The following is a 19,449-nucleotide window of genomic DNA, read 5'->3' as shown; positions in this document are numbered from 1 at the left end:
CAGCTTAATGATAGCTTCAGTGGAGGAACTGATTCTTGGAGATCTCTGCTGTGCCATTTCTGTGACATTACAATATGTTACTTTTTGAGGAACTGTCAAACAAACTGTTTTCCACAGCAGCTGTACCACTTTATATTCCTACCAGAAATGTGAGGGTTTCATTTTTTCCACATCTTTCCAACACTTGTTATTTTCTGTTTTTCTTTTTTAATTATAGCCATCCTAGTGGGTATGAAGTGGTATCTCCTTATGGTTTTGATTTGCATTTCTTTAATGACTAATGATGTCAAGCATCTCTTCATGTGCTTATTGGCCATTTGTATATCTTCTTTGGAGAACTGTCCAAATCCTTTGCCCATTTTTAATTGGATTACTTGTCTAAGATCCATTTCTTACATATTATTTTCTAGTCTTTTTCTTACAACGTTATCCTGAAAATCATGCATTAAGAAAATGTGTGTATAAAACTATCTACAGTTTCAGAACTTTACACAACATGATGTAATTCTTAAACACAAGAAGAAGCACTTCTCTCTGTATAAAGGTACATACTGTATTAATTAGGACTCTTTTGGTTGTAACAGAAACTAAACTCACACAAGCTTAAGAAAAAAAATGAATAGGTGGTAATTTGTGGTTTGGTAATTGGGAAACCGAGTCAGAATTAGATCCAGGAGGTCAGAGATGTCATCAGGACTCTTTGTTCCCCATTTCCTCAGCTCTGCTTAACTTCTTATTTTCTCTCCACTCAGGTGCAAGTTAGCCCCTGCAGTCTCAAGCTGCCATGGTTCTTATAGGCCTCTGTCTAGAAAATGAGGTGTATCCTTCCTTATAGCACAAAAAAACTCTCAGGGAGGATGTTGATTAGTGTGACTTGGGCCACATTTCTATCTCTGAACAATTACTGTGGCCAGGTGGATGAAGTATCCAGACCAGGCCCTGGTCATAAGCTCACCCTGGGAAGACAGGGTCTACCCTAATGAGGAATCTAGACTAAGTTGAATTAATGTGCAGTGGGGGAAGATGAAGTTCTCCAAAGGAAATGCTTCTAAGTAGAAAATAAAATGTCCCTATAGAGCTGCGAAGACTCAGTGACTTCTTTGTTTGTAGCCTTCCCTCTTTGTGGCTTTTTATCAAAAGATGGTGCTCAGGTTCTTATCCCCACTAAGATACTAGTAACTGCAGCCCTTTTTTTGGTGGTGAGGGTATGGGGTAGTAAGAGATTAGAAATAAAGATCTTACAGTTCTACCTGTTCCAAAAGCTCAGGAAAAGAAGAGAAAAAGCCCAATCATTTTGGAGTTGGGAAGAGGCTAGAACATGGCTCCTGATTCTGTGACCTTGAGCTTCATAGAGGAACTGAAAGACTCCTCTATAAAAAGGTAAGCATTTGCATTTGTCTGAATTCGTAAGATTAAACTGTTTTAGTCTTATTACATAGTCTCGTGACATGGAAGGACTATTCTTGTATGTTGTAAAAAAAAATTACCCCCCAGACCTTAGTAAGAAGATGAGGAAGTTGCTGGTAGTTTCCACCAAGGAGCACTGTCACCATCTATCAGATTTATAAGTAAGCTGACTACCAAGTTTCACTCTTATTCTTCTCTCAGTTTCCAGAATATGGATACATTTTTCATGCTGCAAATTATTTGGAGGTCATTTTCTAAAATATACTTTCAGATGAAATACACATTCCCAAGTGATACTTGAGAGGCCAAATCCATCTTTGCATGGAAAACCATCATTTAAAGCTGTTGTTGATATCTTCACAAGCATAGGTTGAAGGCACACATGGTGAAGGGTCAAGAAGTCCTTTCCAGCAGTCTTGACTCTGAATTAGTCCAGCTGATACCACTGAATCACAAAATGTAGCTCACTCAATAGCCCTAAGCAGCTAACCACAAGTAGCTAATACAGAGTGCTCTCAACAGGTTCATATGATGGCAAGTTGATGCTGGGAAACAAGGGAAAAATCGGACAGACTCTTGCAAGAGCCATAAATAATGTGTGGTTATACAGCAGCAATTATCTACAGGTGGGAGGATTAGTGTATTTTAAGAAAGCATTTCAGTCTGGTTTTGTTTTGTGTGTATGTTTCTATTTTTATTTTTTGTTTTTATTTTTCATAAACTATAGAAAGTAAAACTTACTAGTTGTAGGGGATATTCAAAACATGGAGTGAGAAAGCACAAGGGTTATGGGTAATAAAGGTTGAGAAACACAATGATAAAGAGGTAAGACTGATTTTTCATTAACATACAGAACTGAGTGAAACCTTTTAAAAGAGTCATCTGTAGATACAAATTTTGATAATGCCTTAAAGTGACAAGCATATGGCCATGTACTTGAACAAGTCTACAAAGGTATAAAACGAGTGGAATTTATAGTTATAATCAAAACTCACTGCAGTGCCAACCTGACACATGATAGCAGCCATATTTGTAAGGTGCTTTACAGTTTACACAACACTTTTCCCTCATTCTCTCTTTTGCCATATATTTAATGATAGGCATAATTGTGCTACATGCTAATTAGGCTTAATTAGTAAGTTCTTGTGAATGACTGTAATTAGTGGGACTGATTTGCTGCCAAAGCAAATTTTCAGTTCTTTTTACTGTATTAGTCTCCTCGTATTTATAATCAGGATCAGTTTAAATCATATTCCATTTTTCATCATACATGCTGATCCTCATGTATATTAAGAAACAAGCTCCTGGGCTTCCCTGGTGGTGCAGTGGTTGAGAGCCCGCCTGCCGATGCAGAGGACACGGGTTCGTGTCCTGGTCTGGGAAGATCCCACATGCCGCGGAGCGGCTGGGCCCGTGAGCCATGGCCGCTGAGCCTGCGCGTCCGGAGCCTGTGCTCCGCAACGGGAGAGGCCACAGCAGTGAGAGGCCCGCGTACCACAAAAAAAAAAAAAAAAAACAAGCTCCTGAGTCTACTCCTAGACAACTGAGCTCCCCTTGCTCCAGGGCTTTTGTTATAACAAAACTCTCAACCCCTACCAGTCCACTCATAATCGCACATCTCTCCCACTGGTCCTCATCTACTCACACTTGAGGGAGACTTGTGTGCAACATTTAACATTCATTCACCAACAAATTTTTATTGAGCACCATGTGCTAGAGATTGAGCAAGGCATTGGAAGCATATGCAATGGTTGGCAGAAGAGTCCTGGTCCCTGCCCTCATAGGGCTCACAGAGTAATGAGGTACACAAAGCCTAGAATGTGGCGGGGGAGGTGGGTGGGAAGTTGGCAGACCTATTTTACCCTCCCACTAAGCTACAAACTCAGATTTTATCATGGGGTCTCCATTTGACTTTTTCCCTCATTTGGTTCAGCACTCAGGCAGGGAAAACACAGCTGTCATAGATTGTACCGCCTTTACCCCCAGCACAAGATGCTATAGGAGGGAGTGCCTGGGGCCAATAGCCTGGTATTAAATAGGTGAGGGGAGGGAGCAGAATTAGTGAGGTGAAGATATTGGAGAAGCAAGTTCCCAGGAAAAAAGATACCTTTTGCAAAGACCCCGAGGCAGGAAAGAACTTGGCAGATTTAAGAAGCTCATTTACTGTAATTACAGAGGTTGAGGCAACAGGAGAAATGGCTTAGAAGACTGCAAAGGTGGAGGGTCCTAGAGCCAAGTTAAAAACTTTATCTTGAGGGTACCGAGAAGCCATGGAAAAGTCTTAATGACATTTCCCTGCCTCTTGTATCTCAACCCATTATTTACCTGGATAGGCCTTCTTATCAATTAGTACAGAGATGCTGTACAGACAGGAGTAGTATCCTTTCAGACTGAAACACAGGGTAGCTTAGCAGAAACCATGCTTAGGAGCATCAAGTAGAAAAAGTATGAGTTCAAGAGTCAGAACACATGAGGGTCTGTATGGTGTTGAACCATTTCTTAACCTCTCCAAGCCACTTTTCTTTTCTGTACAGTTGGTAATGTAATGTTTAAATCCTTCATCAGGTTTTGTAGAATCAGAAATAATAAGTATAACGCCTACAATTGGCATTCCATAGGTGGTAGCTGTCACTATTTTAGCAATGCTCTCTTGCTAACACAGATTTCAAACTCCTTGGGGAATGGAATCACAAAATAATACATCGTCAAATTGTGAAGAAACCTTAAAGATCTGTCTGTATATGAGGCTTGCATTCCTTCTGCAACAATGACAATTAGTTGGTTTGTTCTCCAGCATTACTTATAACATCCAGAGACAGGAAGCTCACTACTTTCTGAAGCAGTCACTGCATATTTGGCTCTATTAGAAGGTTCTTTTTGTGGACTGAATCCAAATCTGCTTCCCTATGACTTCTATCCAGGGGTCTCAGTAGTACCCCTAATGCCTTTTCCATGTGACAGTCCTCCAGGTGTTTAAGGCCATTATCTCCCACTACCACTCACCTGGAGTTGAAAAGCTTGTTTCTTCAGCCTAACAACAACAATAAAAGGGTCAATTCATCAAGAAAATACAACAATCTAAAACATATATGTACCTGACAATAAAAACATGAAGAGTGTTAGTGGAAGCTTTTAATAATAGTAGTAGTAGTAGTAACTATCATTTACTGAGCACCCCCACTATACTTGATACTATAGATACACAGATAAGTAAGTCTCAATCAATCCTGTCAACTGAAGAAAGTTAGAAAAGTAAATAAGTGTAACACAACATTACAGATACTGTGACAGAGGTCTGTGCAGGAAAAAAGTGGGGTGGGGCACCAAGGGAATAGTTATCTTTATGAAAGAGGGGTCTTCCTCTTCTAAGAGATAATATAAACTACACCCTCTCAACTGAGGAGGCAATACTTACACTCAACTGGACTTATCCATTTGTGGTATTTGTTAAAACATCATTTTAGAGGTTTTAGTCACACAAAGTATTCAAAACAGCCACTGTTAGTGACTGCAAACGCATTCCTACAAGAGATGTTAATTCTCCCTGTTAACATTCTTTACAAAGACTTGGGTTAGGGGCTTCCCTGGTGGCGCAGTGGTTGAGAGTCCGCCTGCCGATGCAGGGGACATGGGTTCGTGCCCCGGTCCGGGAAGATCCCACATGCCACGGAGCGGCTAGGCCCGTGAGCCATGGCCGCTGAGCCTGTGCGTCCAGAGCCTGTGCTCCGCAACGGGAGAGGCCACAACAGTGAGAGCCCCGTGTACTGCAAAAAAAAAAAAGACTTTTGGGTTAGAGTCAGAATAATGGAAGCCAGGCAAGGAAGTAGAGTGGAATACTGTGATTTGTTGTACCTGTAAATGGATGGCAAATATTTGAAAAGGAGGAGCCTCAACTAGTCTTTCATAAGCACTGAAATAGAAAAGATGAGGCGTACTGTGTTTGTTGTGGCCTTGCAATATTGGAAGGCCACAGAAGATGGAGAGGAGTAAAGCACTTCAGTGCTTGTTTCTTCATATGGGGCCCTGTGCTGGATGCCAGGGTAAAGATGACCCAACTAAGAGGCTGAGGCATGGGCACAAGTTGATCAAATGCAGAAAGAGGTGGGGAACCTTAGAAAAGGATTATTTGATGTGGCCTGGAAATTCTGAGGATAGATCCTTGGACAGATGAAGTTAGCCTTCCTAAAGGAGGCAGCATGTCCAAGAATAAATACAACAGTGAAGTCCTCCCAGCCTCCTAATGTGGACCTTCTTCATGTGAGCCTTAGAGAGCAAAAGGCAGTGAAACTTGAGCTGCCTTCTTGAAGAAGAAACACATGAGAGGCAGAAACACGAGAGTAAAGTATCAGTGGAGACTAAAACTAGTACTTTTCAAGTTTGTTAAAGAAGAATCCCTTCCAGAAACAGTTACAAAACTAAGGATCTTGAAATGTTCCCCAAAACAAGAAACAAATAATGAGAAAGTGTAGAAAAGTTCATTTCACAATGTGCAAGCCTTCCACCTTCAGAAGTCATCAAGGAGGATAAAGCAAGTGTTGTTAGAAGCAAAAAGTACTCATGGAGACAAGTGAGGAAACAGGAGTGTTAAGCAGAAGTTCAGAGACACCAGTCCCATCCCCATTGCCCATCTGAGGGGATTGAAGTCCAGAGAGGGTCTCCAACTCCTAAGGCACAAATAGGACTCCTTTCACCTAGCAGGGCACAGCGCCGCAACCCAGTGATGGGTTTAGTACACATGCCCCATTCAGCCATTTCTGAACTGACTTGACAAAACACAGGAACTTATTCCCGGAAAACTCATTTCACCATGATACTTCATCGAGGGATTGTCTCCTCTGCTGGGGCCCTGGCACAAAGTAATCAGGCCTCTCTTCTGCCCCTCATTTGCTGAGCTACCTTTTTTTGTTGTTTTTTTATTTTGGGGGGCGGGGGGGCCACACCTCACAGCATGAGGAACTTCCCTGACCAGGGATCGAACTGATGGCGCCTGCATTGGAAGTGTGGAGTCTTAACCACTGGACCACCAGGGAAGTCCACTGAGCTACCTTTTTTAAAAAAAAGTTCCCTTCAGGCATAATTATTAAGACATTATCCACATACCATAAATTTCACCCTTTTAAAGTGTACAAAGCTATGATTTTTAGTATATTCACAAGGTTGTGCAAATATCACGACTAATGCCAGATGATTTTCATTTCTCCTGTAAGGAGACTTGGTCCTCATTAGTAGATACTCCCAATTGTCCCTCCTCTAAACCCCTAGCAACCACTAATCTACTTTGTCATTATGGATTTCCCTTTTTTGGACATTTCATATAAATGGAATCATACAATATGTGGTGTTATGTGTCCGGCTTCTTTCACTTAATGTAATGTTTTTATGGTCCATTCATGTTGTAGCATGCATCAGTACTTCATTCCTTTTTATGGCCAAATAATGTTATCATAGATAGACCACATTTTGTTTATCCATTCATCAGTTGATGGGCTTTGGGTTTTTCCATCTTTTGGCTGTTGTGAATAGCAATACTATGAACATTCATTTCAAGTTTTTGTGTGGACATATGCTTTGTGTGTGTGTGTGTGGACAGTTGCACCTAGGAGTGCAACTGCTTGGTCATATGGTAACTCTTAAGTTTTAACTTCTTGAGGAATTGCCAGACTATTTTTCAAAGTGCTACACATTTTACATTCCTATCAGCATTGTATGAGGGATCCAATTTTGCCACATCCTCACTAACACTCATCTTTTTTTATTATAGCCATTCTAATAGGTGTATAATATTACCTCATTGTGTTACTGATTTTCATTTCCCTAATGACAAATGATGCTGAGCATCTTTTCATGTGTTTGTTGACCTTTGTATATCTTCTCTGGAAAAATCTCTATTCAAATTCTCTTCCCATTTTTTAATTGGGTTGTCTTTTTATTGTTGAGTTGTAAAAATCCTTTACATATTCTGATTACTAGACCCTTATCAGATATATGTCTGCAAATATTTTCTTTCATTCTGTGGGTTTATGTTTCTTGAAGTGTCCTTTGAAGCACTGCTGAGCTACTTTTAACAAATATTAAAACATCTTAAACCAAATTAGGAATATGTAATTGGTGTCTGAATTATACTTTTAAATTTAATAAGCATTATAATTTTATGAGCAAACCATAGTATGCAGACCCCGTTTGGAGGCTTCCAAACTGAGTCTTGGGTTCACTATGGGATCCATCATAATGATAGTTACTGCTTTTATAGCATTTAGGTGCCACGTGCTGTTCGGGCACTTTGCAAGTATTAACTTATCTAATTCTCACCACAGTCCTATGAGGGAGAAACTTATTACTTTACTCATTGTACAGATAAGAAAACGGAGGCAGAGGGAGGTTAAGTAATTTGCCTGAAGCCAAAGAATGAGTAAGTTAACAGAGGTGGGCTCCAGATTCCGTAGCTCTTAACCATCTGCCACGGAGAAGGCGGAATGAAACCATTTCAAAGAATGCCTAACTCCTCGCTTTGGGGAAATAATGGTGTTTTCATGGCGTCTACACTCTGAACAGTTTTCCTCTCTGCACCAAGCCAGGAACTAGTGCCACCCTTCCAGGCGTCTTCATTACTCCCTCCCCTCCCAGTCTAGCTTCAGGATCTTCTCTCCTGTCCACCGGTCCGAGACTTCAGTGTTTGGGAGTAACAGCAAAGTTGCCTGCGTTCCCCCAGGTGGAGTGGTTCTAAATTTCTGGCGGCCAGTGAGAACAGAGGAGCAGCGGATTCAGCCCAAAGAGGCTCAAGGCTGAGCCATGGGAGGGGCCAGCGAAGGGGGCGGGAACTGAACCCCGGCGGAATTGACCACAGTGTGCGGCGCCGGCTGCTCAGAGCGGAGCCATGAGCTGGACCTGCCCACGTTGCCAGCAACCCGTTTTCTTTGGTGAGGCCTGGGCGGAGGAAGGGGAGAAGACGGGGCGAGTGAGAGCCTTTGGGCTCCATGAGGACGCAAGGAGCTGGCGCCGGTGTGGTCCCAGCCCCCTTTTCCACCTATGGGGCGCACAGCACTCGGGCGGGATGGAACTGGCCTCCCGGAGACACTCCCCATCGTCTCTAGGAATCACGGTGGGGGGGAACAGGGGGGAAAGGAGGGCGCCTTGTGCTTGGCCTGGCTCTGCCCAGTTGCACCTTGTCCCCCACAGCAGAGAAGGTGAGCTCCCTGGGCAAGAACTGGCACCCATTCTGTCTGAAATGTGAGCGCTGCCACAGCGTCCTGACCCCAGGAGGGCATGCAGAGGTGAGGCCGGGCTAGGGTGCACAGCCTTGTGTCTGTCACTGTCGCCGAGACACCGGCCCCCGGTTTCAGCCCCATTGGCCCACCAAAGGCAACCTCAGCAGCCAACTCCCAAGATCACCTACCCAATAGGCACCACACCAGCCAGCATGTGTGGAGCCTGAATTGTGCTGGTGGGTCCCATGCCTTTCATCAGGTGGGGGAGGGAAGCAGCACTGCTTCCTGACCTGCTCTTTCCCTGTCTCCCTGACCACAATGGCAGTTCCTGGCATGCCAGCCCACCCCTCACTGCTCCCAGCCCCCGCAGCCCAGGCCAGTAGACAGACACACCTGGCAGCCTGTCCTGGGGAAAAGCCTGTGGGGCACAGGAGAGCCCCCTTGGGCCCTAAGCAGTCCTCTTCCCTCTGCTTGTGCCTAGCACAACGGAAGGCCGTATTGCCACAAGCCATGCTATGGGGCTCTCTTTGGACCCAGGGGTAAGTACCAGCCTGGAAGGGGCCAGGGGACAGCAGAACCCTCCGTGTGGCTGGGAGCTGGAGGCTCAAGCCTGACCTCCCCTCTTCTCTCTGCAGGGGTGAACATTGGTGGTGTGGGCTCCTACCTCTACAAATCCCCCACCCCCACCCCTGCCAGCGCTACTCCCCTTAGCCCCAGCAGGTTCAGCCCCCCCAGGCCCAGGACTGGCCTCCCTCAGGGCAAGAAAAGTAAGTGAGATTGAGCCCCAGCTACTCCGCCTGACCCTTCCCCAGGATGGAACAGGGGATGGGGACCAGGTGGCATTATCCCACCTAGTCCTTTGCTTCACATTCCTACAACTTTGTTCATGGCAAAGGCTTCTCTTCTCCGTGGCCCCTTTTTTGATGTTTCCTTGTGTCAGCTGCTGAGTAAGAGGTAAATCGGGCAGGTGGCATTATCACCCCCATTTTACGGGTGAGAAAACTGAGGTCTGTAGAGGGCAAATGACCTTGTGCAGTCACACAGCTAGTCAGAGGCAAAGCTGGCCTGGAACTCAGGTCCCTCCCAGACCAGGGCCGTGGAAGGAATGACCTAGAGTAAGGGGTCATTGAGATGGGCCAGCCCCTCACATTCTTCCACTTCTCCCCTCTCCCTGTTCCTTCCTCCATCCCCTGGAGTGGGCAGTGACATTGTGCTCCCCAACACCTGACACCCCTGCCCTGGCCAGCTCCTATATCAGCTCAGGTTTCCTGAGGATTGAGTTGCTGACGGGGTTGGGCTGGTGGGCACCTGAGCCCCTGGGAGGATGAGAAGGAAGCAGGTGGTCCCTCCTGCAGGTAGGGATGGGGCAGGAAGTGGAGTCAGAGGGGACTCAGCTCTGCCTGAGGAAGGCAGGCTCATGTCCATGTGGGTGGGAGGCTCTGGGATGAGCATGGCTTTTGGAAGAGGACAGTGCCATATGCAGGGCAGGGCTGATGGGCCCTGTTTAGGCCTGGCCTCCACCTCAGCCCTAGCGGGGGCCTCTTCCCCTTAAAGGCCCTCCCCACATGAAGACGTTCACTGGGGAGACCTCGCTGTGCCCCGGCTGTAAGGAACCCGTCTATTTCGGTAAGTGACAACAGAAAGCTAGGAGAGAGGGGTGCAGGATGGGCATCAAAGGGCAGGGATGTGGTACAAGGCAAGTGGGTCTCCCTGCCCTGCCCCTTGAACTACCATCTCTCCCCCACCAGCTGAGAAGGTGATGTCTTTGGGCAGAAATTGGCACCGACCCTGTCTGAGGTGCCAGCGGTGCCGGAAGACCCTGACTGCTGGGAGTCACGCTGAGGTGAGCAGGGCAGGGGTGGGTGATTATGCTGGGAGGAGGGAGGCTGGAGGTGGGAAAAGAGCCAAGCTGAGATGTCTCTCTTTCTCTCTGTGTCCCAGCATGACGGCGTCCCCTACTGCCACATCCCCTGCTATGGCTACCTGTTTGGCCCCAAAGGTGGGCAGCCCCACCCCAGACAATGGGCCTAAAGTATGGCATGTGGGTCTGTGGGGATGTGTGGACAACTTCCCTTGTGGTCAAACACACCCCAGACCCCTCCCAATTCCCTCCAGCCTTCAGCCCAGCACCCTCCCCAGCCCCGAGGCCCTTGGTGATGGGGCTCTCTCCCTCAGGTGTGAACATTGGTGATGTGGGCTGCTACATCTATGACCCCGTGGAGATCAAATGAGATGCTCATAGCAGAGGTCACCCTAACTCAGGCCTCCCATCATCCTCTCCATGGTCCAATGGAAGCTACAGAATTCTCTAGTCCCACGAGGGTGGGAGAAGGTGGGATTCTGGTGGCCTGGGCCTACGCTCCATGGTAGACCAGAGTCTAGACTTTCTCTGCCAACTCCTCCCTTTCCCATTCCTATCTGGTCAGGGGACATAGGCCACCCCATTTGAAGGTTAGTGTCCTGGTCTTCCCAATCCCTTGACCCAGCAAATTCTGTAACTTCAAGGTACTCATAATACTTGTGTTTATTTTGGCTTCTCCAATAAAATGTTGGCTCCCATGCCTTCAACTCCTCTTTGGGCATGAGGCCTAGACAGTGGGTTGGAGGGTGGGGAGTGTAGGGGTGTGGGGATGCATTACCCTGCAAAGTGACTGGGAGGTAGCAAAGCCAGCCATGGGAACAAAGAGCTCTGTTCTCCTGGTCCCCTGGCTCTGGCACTGGGCAGCTCCCAGCACCACGCAGTGGACAGCATGCCCACCAGCCCTGTTGGTACCAGAAGTCGTCATAGGACAGTCCTTTCTTTAGCACCATCTCTAGAGGAAGCACCTTATTCAGCATCTCATTTGAGCATGACAGCAGATAGATCCTGTGGCGAGGTCTGCTAAGAGGCTTCATTATCCATTTGAGAGATGACCAGACAGACCCAGAGAGGGAAAGCCACATGCCCAAGGTCACCCAGAAATCAGTGACAAAGCTGGGACCAGAACCCAGGGCCAGACTCAGTGGCTTCCCATCCAGGGCTCATCCCACAGCTCCTCACTGTTGCCCTAACCCAAGGGGCACCTTTATTTACAGAATCCCCCCAGCCATGAGAGGGGTGCCAGAATTCTCAGCAGCCCACTGCATTCTGGGAAGTTGCTCTGTTGCTGGAGGCCAAATAGTCAAGGCTGGATGAGCACAGAGAGGGGGCAACTCCAGCCCTGGGCAGGGGGCTCACTGCCCCCAGCCCTGGTCAGAGGGCCTGCCCTTCTGTTCTCCCAGCCCCTGCTGCAGAACTTCCATGGAGGGCCTGCCCCTGATTCCATTCAGTCCTGGACCTGCTTCATGGGCATCTCTTCCTCCTGAGGGTTGGATGGGGCACTGAGGAGGAAGGAGTCATGAGCAATGGTGGGGTTTATCCTCCCAGCCTACCACCCCAGCCTGCCCCATAGGGCTGGCCTAGGGCTCCCGCCAGCTCTTGATATACAAACACATGTACTCCCACAAGTGACTCCCACACATGCTTGACACATCCCTGACATGTAGGCATAACTGAGTATGTGTACATATCCTCTTCTTCCTGGACACACACACAGGTATGGATGGACTCATGTACACTTCTATACACGCAGTTTACATACCTCAGGTCACACACCCACACACACTTGCATACATGCACCAAACACACATGTGCAGACATGTCTTCCTCTCTGTATCTTACCTAAGGTGTCAGGTACCTGAGCACCCATACCCACATGCATGTGCTCACACAGACACAGTGCTGTGCACACACCTCTTCCTCTCCACGTCTTGGATGGTCTCTGGTAGTTGTGCCTGCTTTGTCTCTGGTAGCAGGAGGGCAGTGCAGGCAGCCAGCAGGGCGATCCCCCCATAAGCGAGCTTGGGCAGTGACAGCCACACTCCGTCCAGCAAGGCTGCCAGTGGGGCCAAAGAGCCCCCCAGTCGGCCCACCAGTGCAGTCAGCCCCATCCCTGTCTGTCTGCTCAGAGAGAGAGGATGGAGGAGGGGGTTGGTGCTCAAACCTACTTGCGGTCATGCCTCACGGGGCTCCCTTTCTGGGCTGGCAGGGCCCGGTGCTCCCTTCTCCCCAGACAGCTAAGAAAGCTGAGTCATCTTTCAGGTGGTCTTCCCACCCAGCCCCAGGCCAGGGGCCCCCAAGCCAGCACCCACCAGAGGATGGGCCCCCATTCTGATAGTACCAATCAGGTATTGCTGAAGGAAAAAAAAAGTCATCAGAAAGAGGATGGGGAAAGGGTAGCGTGAAAGGAAGGGGTCAGCAGCTGGAACAGACCCTGCCATGTTACAGGAGACACAAGGCTTTCTAAACATGCCCAGCTGCCTACCCATCTCCTCCCCACCTGTCAATAGCTACCTGAAAGGGCCAGGGCCTTATGTCCAGAGACAACCCCCAAGGGCAGTTCTGCTTGGGCTGTGTTGAGTAGGATGGGATGGACAGATGGGGCCTTTTTTTTTTTTTTTTGCGGTACGCGGGCCTCCCACTGTTGTGGCCTCTCTCATTGCGGAGCACAGGCTCCGGATGCGCAGGCTCAGTGGCCATGGCTCACGGGCCTAGCTGCTCCGTGGCATGTAGGATCTTCCTGGACCGGGGCACGAACCCGTGTGCCCTGCATCAGCAGGCGAACTCTCAACCACTGAGCCACCAGGGAAGCCCCAGATGGGGCCTTTTGCGACTGTTTTCTTTTAAAGGAGGCCCAGAAAAGTCTGACCTTGCTCAAGGTCGCTTAGTAAAGATTAAATGCCCCGTCTCCTCCCAGACTTAGGCAAACACAGACAGCTCTGATTAGCTCTGTAAGGAATGGGCGACAGGGACTGGGGGTGCAGTGTGTGTATGTAGGCGTGTTGATAAGAGTTGTGACTAACAATCCCTCCCTCCAGGTGGCTTGCCTGGGACCCCTCACCTGAGCACGGTAGGGTACAACTCCGACGTGAAAAGGTAGGCAGTAGTGAAGGCAGCTTCAGAAAAACCTTTCCCCATCACCGCCAGGGCGGTGCTCCAGGACTTCACCTCTGGAGGAAAAGTGGTTCAGGCAGTGAGGAGGCCTTGCAGGAGAACAGAGGTTCTCCCAAGATAGGAGGTGGAGCCTCCGGAGAGGGCCAGACTTAACTGGCCTTGAGTCGGGCCTTCCGGGAAAGGGCGGGGGGGGGGGGGGGCGGGCTGTGGGGGGGCGGGGGTTTCTCGGCCAGGAGGCGGGGCCTACGGGAATGGGCGGGGGCTTGGGGCGGGGCTCACCGGAGGACACCAACAGCCTGAAGCCCAAGGCGAGGGCGGCGCCGAGCAGCGTTCCTGCCAGCGTGAGGCGGCGTCCGGCGTGGCGCACCGACAGGTAGACCAGCAGCTTGGAGGGCAGCTCCACGGCCCCGAAGAGCAGCTGCGTCTGGTACACGTTCAGCCCCAGTCCCGACACATCCAGGCTCACGCCGTAATAGGAAAAGTTCACTCCAAACCTGAGGGGGGTCGCGATGCCACTCAGGGGGTCCTCCTTCGCGCCCCCTTGTCCTCTCTTCTCAGGAGGCTTGGCCTTTTAGAGGGACCGTCTCCCCCACCTTTGGAGCCCGCTGCCCACGGTCTTCCGTGTCCCCATAATCCCTTCTGAGTGTGCAGCACATGCCAGTAGCCCAAGCACCTTTACCTAATCTTCACAGCAACCCTGTGAGATAGGAACTAATAGCGTCAGGTTGTACAAAAGAGGCACTGAGGCTCAGAGTGTTAAGTGACCTGTCAAAGGGCTCACAGTAAGGAGGTCGCAGAGCCTGAATTTAACCCCACGTGTCTCTGATGCCTGCTCCATCCTGACCTCCCAGAGCCCCTTCCCCCTAGAGGCGGATCCTCCTGCCATCCGCAGTTACAGTTTCACTTGTCCCTTGTCCTCTCACAGTCAGCACCAGTGGAGTGTGCCCCTCCCCCACCCACCAGGCCCAGGTCAGTCCCCTCCTCACCACACCACCATGCAGCACAATGAGATGTGTCGCAGCCTTGGTGTCCGGAACAGGTCTAGGTATGAGGGTGTTCGGACCACCCGCTCCGCAGCAGCCACTTTGCTCAGAGCCTGGTGGGGAAGGAGGAGAGTTTGTGGCATCGGAGTTGGCTATGTGGCCTGAACAAGGCACCTTGTTCTCCCTGGGTCTCCATCCTTCTCTTCTGCAGTAGTGGGGGAGGGGATGCACGTGGGGGCTGAGTAGGGTGGGTCCTGAGTCAAGGGTGTGGCCCACCAGGGCCAGTAGGACATCCTGAAGAGTTCGGAACACTCCACTGGGGGCCAGGAGCTTTTCTTGCACACAGAGTGGATCCCAGGAAGGGGACCCTTGACACAGGGCGCGCACACACACACACACACACACACACACACACGTGTACTTGCATGCACTCACACATACATTCACTCTCACCTCCTGGCTCAGGCCATCCTCACCCAGAGGCCGCCCATTGAGCCTGGCACAGCGGAGCAGGTACCTGTGAGCCTCTTCCACACGGCCCTGGGTCAGAAGCCAGCGTGCAGACTCAGGCACCCACCTGGGGGGCAGGAGGAGGCCCTTCAGTCAGAGCGCCCTAAGCCACATCTCCCTCCTGGGCACACCACAGGCTGTCAGCTTCCAGGCTCTTCCCCACACAGTCCCCTCGGCCTGGAATGTGTTCTCTTCCCAAGCCCTCCTCACCTGATGAACTATTATTCATCCCTTAACGGCCCAATTTCAAAGCCACCTCTTCCCACTCTTCCTTGCCCAGGCCTAGGTCCTCCACAGCCTGGGAGTCCCTTCTCTACTCAATTGGTCTTGCTCCCAAAACCTCAGTCCCCAGGACCAGCTACCCACTTCACCCACAGGTGACAGGAGGGCATAGGATGAAAGAGAGACAGACATACAGGCATACCCACAGGGATCATCCAAAACCAGTTCATTTTGGGGAGGCAATGAAATGCCCACCTCACCCAGCCCCCCACCCTCCTGCTTGGACTCCCTACCCCTGTGCTGGCTTTGCCGCCACCCCCACCCCTCCAGGGTGCCAGCCTGTCTGTGCTTGGCTCTGTCTCTTCTGTCACTCATGTGTTCATCTCTATCTGTGCCTCTGAGTCTGCCTTTCGGTCCTGGTCTCTCACTGTCTCTCAGTGGTTCTGTCTCTGTCATTCCATCTCTATCTCTCTATATTGTGTTCCCTGTTTCTCTGCTTCACATGCCTGGTGCCATCTTCTTTGTATTGATCTCTGTCTCTCTTTCTCTCTGTTGGTCACTGACAGTTTCTCTTCATCTCTCAGTCTGTCTTCGAATCTCAGCCTCTGATTAATTCTGTCTCTGGCCTCCTGTATCTCCCACTCCCCAGCTGCCCCCAGGTCTCACCAGATGCTGAGGATGCCTGGGGCACAAGGCAGGGTGACAGCCAGCAGAAGCCATCGCCAGTCCCGTATCAGGTAGCCGACCAGTGCCAACAGCATCACACCCCCTGTCCAGAAGGTGCTGCTCAGGACACCTGCCACAGTACGGTGTTCCACGTCCAGCCACTCCAGCTCTGGACCCAGGGCGCGGTTGGAGACAGGAAGACAGTGAGCAAGGGCCAGATGGGCTCAGTCTCACCCTTGACAACTGCCTCCCTGCCGTCTTCTAGGCCCTACCCGTCCTTTGCCTGCCTCACCCAGTGGCATCACGATGATGGTGAAGCCAGCCAAAGCCGTGCCAGTGAGGGTGCGAGTGATGGCAAACATGGTATAGCTGACTGAGGCTGCAGATGCCAGGCCCAGCACCAGGGAACTCACATAGGCCACGAGCAGCAGACGGCGCCGCCCAAACCTGCATAGGGGTCATGCAGGGTCAGCGCTCGGTAGAAGGGAAGTCCCAAGACAGAGGTATACTAGGCCCATACCCCAGCTAGTGGAAAGGGTTCCCCACCCCACACCCTTATTGGCCCCCCTACCTCACCCCACCTGTCAGACAGGTATCCGAAGGCCACGGCCCCCACCAGCACACCGGCGAAGAAGAAGGTGGAAGTGGCTCTGTTCAGGCCTTTCTGCTCACACACCAGGTCCCACTGCAGGGACAGGCAGGGAGGGGCCTCCTATGGGCACAGGGCCCTCTCCAGCTGGTACCAGTCCCTCTTCTCCTAGACCCCAGGTTCTTCTGAGGTCAACTGTGCCATCCAGGTACCACCATGTCAGATAGCCCCCAACTATTCACCCCAGCTTGGGGGGTGGAAAACTTTGCCCCTCCCCAATTTTGCAGCCTCAGTGTCTTCCCATAGAAGGCCTTGACCGTGACAACAGGAGTTCTGCTCCTTCCCAGAGAGACTCTGCCCCCACCTGCACTCCTCTAGATGGATTATGCAAATCCTAGACCTGGGGCCCAGAAAAAAGGAAGAGGGAGGAGTCCTCTATTGTTTCTCCACCTCTTACTACAGAAACACCCTTCTCAAATCTCTGCCCCAGCTCCCTAGAGCCATCTTAGCCCTCACCTGCCCTAATCACCGCCCAGTTAATAATAGCAGCTCTCACATAGGGGCTTTACTACAAGCCAGGAACGAAGCTCAGTGCTTTGAATTTATAGATCCCATCTACAGATTGGTAAACTGAGACTCTAAATGGTAAAGTAGTGTGTCTAATGCCCACATGGTAATCACCCAAGGCAATGGCAGGCCCATCCACTTGCATGTCCCCCAACCTCCCAGCTCGGGTACCTCAGTTGCAATGGTGGAGGAGAATTCCGAGTGGTCGTACTCCCAGCCCTGAGGGCAGGGCACTGTGGAGGGCTCACCCTCCAGCTGCTCCCCAGGGCTCTGCCCCCCTCCCCACAGCGTGGTGTTGGGGAGGGCCTGGAGATGGGTGAAGAGGAGGCAGGAGCTGAGCCTGCCATCAGGTTCCCGGGGCAGGTGGGCCTCCAGCCACTCGTCCTGGTGACTGAAGTTGGCAGGGACTCCAGGCAGGGCACAGCGGTGGGCTGGCACAGCAGCCAGGAAGATGGGCAGGAGGAAGTGCATGGGCAGCAGCACACGGGGCAGGGCCAGCAGTGCCACGTTCCGCAGCTGGAAGGGCCCAAAGCCTCCCACCTTGTGTAGCAGCTCCTCGAATCCCATGCTGCCCACCCACCAACCTTCTCCAGCACGGACTCCCTCTGTAGTGCCCAGCACAGCTCAAACTGCCCACCACTTGGACCCTTGGACTCTGGAGGCGGGAGTAGACTGACTGATGAGCAGAGAGCCTGCAGCCAGAATCCAGCCCTCAGGGGCTGGCCCAGGATTGGGCCCTCCCAGGCCACCCAGGTCTCCAGGGATCCCTGCCTGTCTGGCCCTGTGCCTGGGGGGAGGGGCTGCCATCCATTCAGAGGTCACTGACTCCGTGGCTCTGGGACTTACATATTGGTGCTCAAGGACCAAGTGGGGCAACCTTGGGCTGCCATGATGGGGTAGCTGGGTATGTAGGAAGTGAGGCCCTAGCCCCTTGGTCAGCAGAGCTTCCAAGGTTCCCTAAAAGGGGAGGTCCCCTGGAGCACAGTGCCATCTCTCCCTGGATGCCCTTTGTCCTGTGAAGCCTTAGTTCAGCTTTGTCTATTTGCAGCCACAGCCTGACCAGCAGCTCAGGATGCAAGACTGACAGCCAGGCCCTAACCAGGTGAAGGGTTCTTCCTGCTGAGCCACAAGGCCTCCCTGTACCCCTACCTGGAGCTTATGCCCTGGCCTGAGACACACCTGGAGCCACACTGGACAGCCTGGCTGATCTGGGGGTCTGAGACCTATCACCTTCCCACTTCTTCGCTCAGGGGCTCTTCTCATATACACAGTCCCTTCTGCCTACCCTCTGCCCCTATTTCAGGAGCTTCCTAGATTACCCCGTGGCGTCTGGGGGGTGGGTAGGGAAGGAAAGGGTTTGCCAAGGTCCTGGCATAGTTGCCTGCAATGAATGCCTAAGACTCAGAATTTGTCTGACTCCCCACTCAGTTCTCATTCATGTCCCCCTGCCGCGAAAGCACAGGGAAGGCCAGCAATGTCAGATTTATTCTGATCTGATTCTCCAAACACCAGGTTGGCAAATAAGCTTCTAAAGAGCCCAAGCTACAAAAATATTTGAAAACCTCTTATTTAATCTAGCCCCCACTTTGAAGAGTTAAGAAAAACTGTTTGGGAGGCTGGGAACATGGCTTGCTGGGTTCACACAGTGACTCAGCAGCAGAGCTGGAGAGAGGACCAGGACCCCTGACTCTTGCCCAGGTCTTTGACCCAAGCTGCTGAGCTGGAGATGTTCCAGTCTGCGCTAGGCTGGGCTCCCTGAGAAAGCTCTGGGAAAAGAGCTAAATTGTTGACATGGTGTGTGTTAATGGTGATGCTAATAGGCTTGGGAGTGAGGGCAGTGATTTGGTGGTGGTGACAGGAGGTGATAATAGTAAAAGATATTGAGTCTCTAGTGCAACCTCAGCATTCTGTAAGGTACAAAGATGCCTCGGCCACAGTCCCTGCCCCCAGTGAGCGTGCAGTCTGGCGAGAGGGTTAAAATAAGTGGTACAATGCCCCCTGCCTCCAGTCTCACCCCTTTCAACACACCCACCACAATGAACATTTTAAAACACAAATCTGACAGGGTAATGTCTCTGTTTAAAACCCTTCACCATGGTACTTCCCTGGTGGTCCAGTGATTAAGACTCCGCCTTGCAATGAAACGGGTGCGGGTTCAATCCCTGGTCAGGGAGCTAGGATACCACATGCCTCGAAGCCAAAAAACCAAAACATAAAACAGAAGCAATATTGTAACGAATTCAATAAAGACTTTTTAAATGGTCCACATCAAAAGCAAACAAACAAAAAACTCCTCACCAGCTCCCTCTGCTGAAGGGTGAAAGTCCA

The 19,449-nt window shown here is 50.6% G+C and overlaps 2 protein-coding genes across 3 annotated transcripts; one reads left to right on the top strand and one right to left on the bottom strand.

Annotated features, from left to right (window-relative positions):
- Positions 1-8,185: 8,185 nt before the first annotated feature.
- On the top strand, positions 8,186-10,843 carry CRIP3 (cysteine rich protein 3; the record flags this gene model as incomplete). 2 transcript variants are annotated; one of them, XM_079713096.1, is made up of 8 exons in its annotated part: positions 8,186-8,324; positions 8,584-8,678; positions 9,094-9,151; positions 9,248-9,379; positions 10,167-10,238; positions 10,361-10,455; positions 10,554-10,611; positions 10,788-10,843. In XM_079713096.1, 8 exons carry the CDS (start codon positions 8,282-8,284, stop codon positions 10,841-10,843), a joined length of 609 nt encoding a protein of 202 aa, XP_079569222.1. The 2 variants fall into 2 exon arrangements, with proteins under 2 accessions (XP_079569222.1, XP_079569221.1); XM_079713095.1 differs by lacking the exon at positions 9,248-9,379 and having other exon boundaries at positions 8,282-8,324.
- A 1,074-nt stretch (positions 10,844-11,917) lies between these two features.
- SLC22A7 (solute carrier family 22 member 7) lies at positions 11,918-17,688 on the bottom strand (the record flags this gene model as incomplete). The annotated part of the gene is made up of 10 exons (XM_079712164.1): positions 11,918-11,972; positions 12,385-12,591; positions 13,532-13,640; positions 13,864-14,078; positions 14,571-14,680; positions 15,021-15,144; positions 15,966-16,134; positions 16,258-16,412; positions 16,547-16,650; positions 17,293-17,688. The coding sequence occupies 10 exons, from the start codon at positions 17,686-17,688 to the stop codon at positions 11,918-11,920; spliced, it is 1,644 nt and encodes a 547-aa protein (XP_079568290.1).
- Positions 17,689-19,449: the final 1,761 nt, after the last annotated feature.

Source organism: Hyperoodon ampullatus, assembly GCF_949752795.1.
Source record: "Hyperoodon ampullatus genome assembly, chromosome: 10".
NCBI classification, from domain to species: domain Eukaryota; kingdom Metazoa; phylum Chordata; class Mammalia; order Artiodactyla; family Ziphiidae; genus Hyperoodon; species Hyperoodon ampullatus.
The sequence above is the reverse complement of the archived record's forward strand: the minus strand, read 5'-3'. Positions and strand labels throughout refer to the sequence as shown.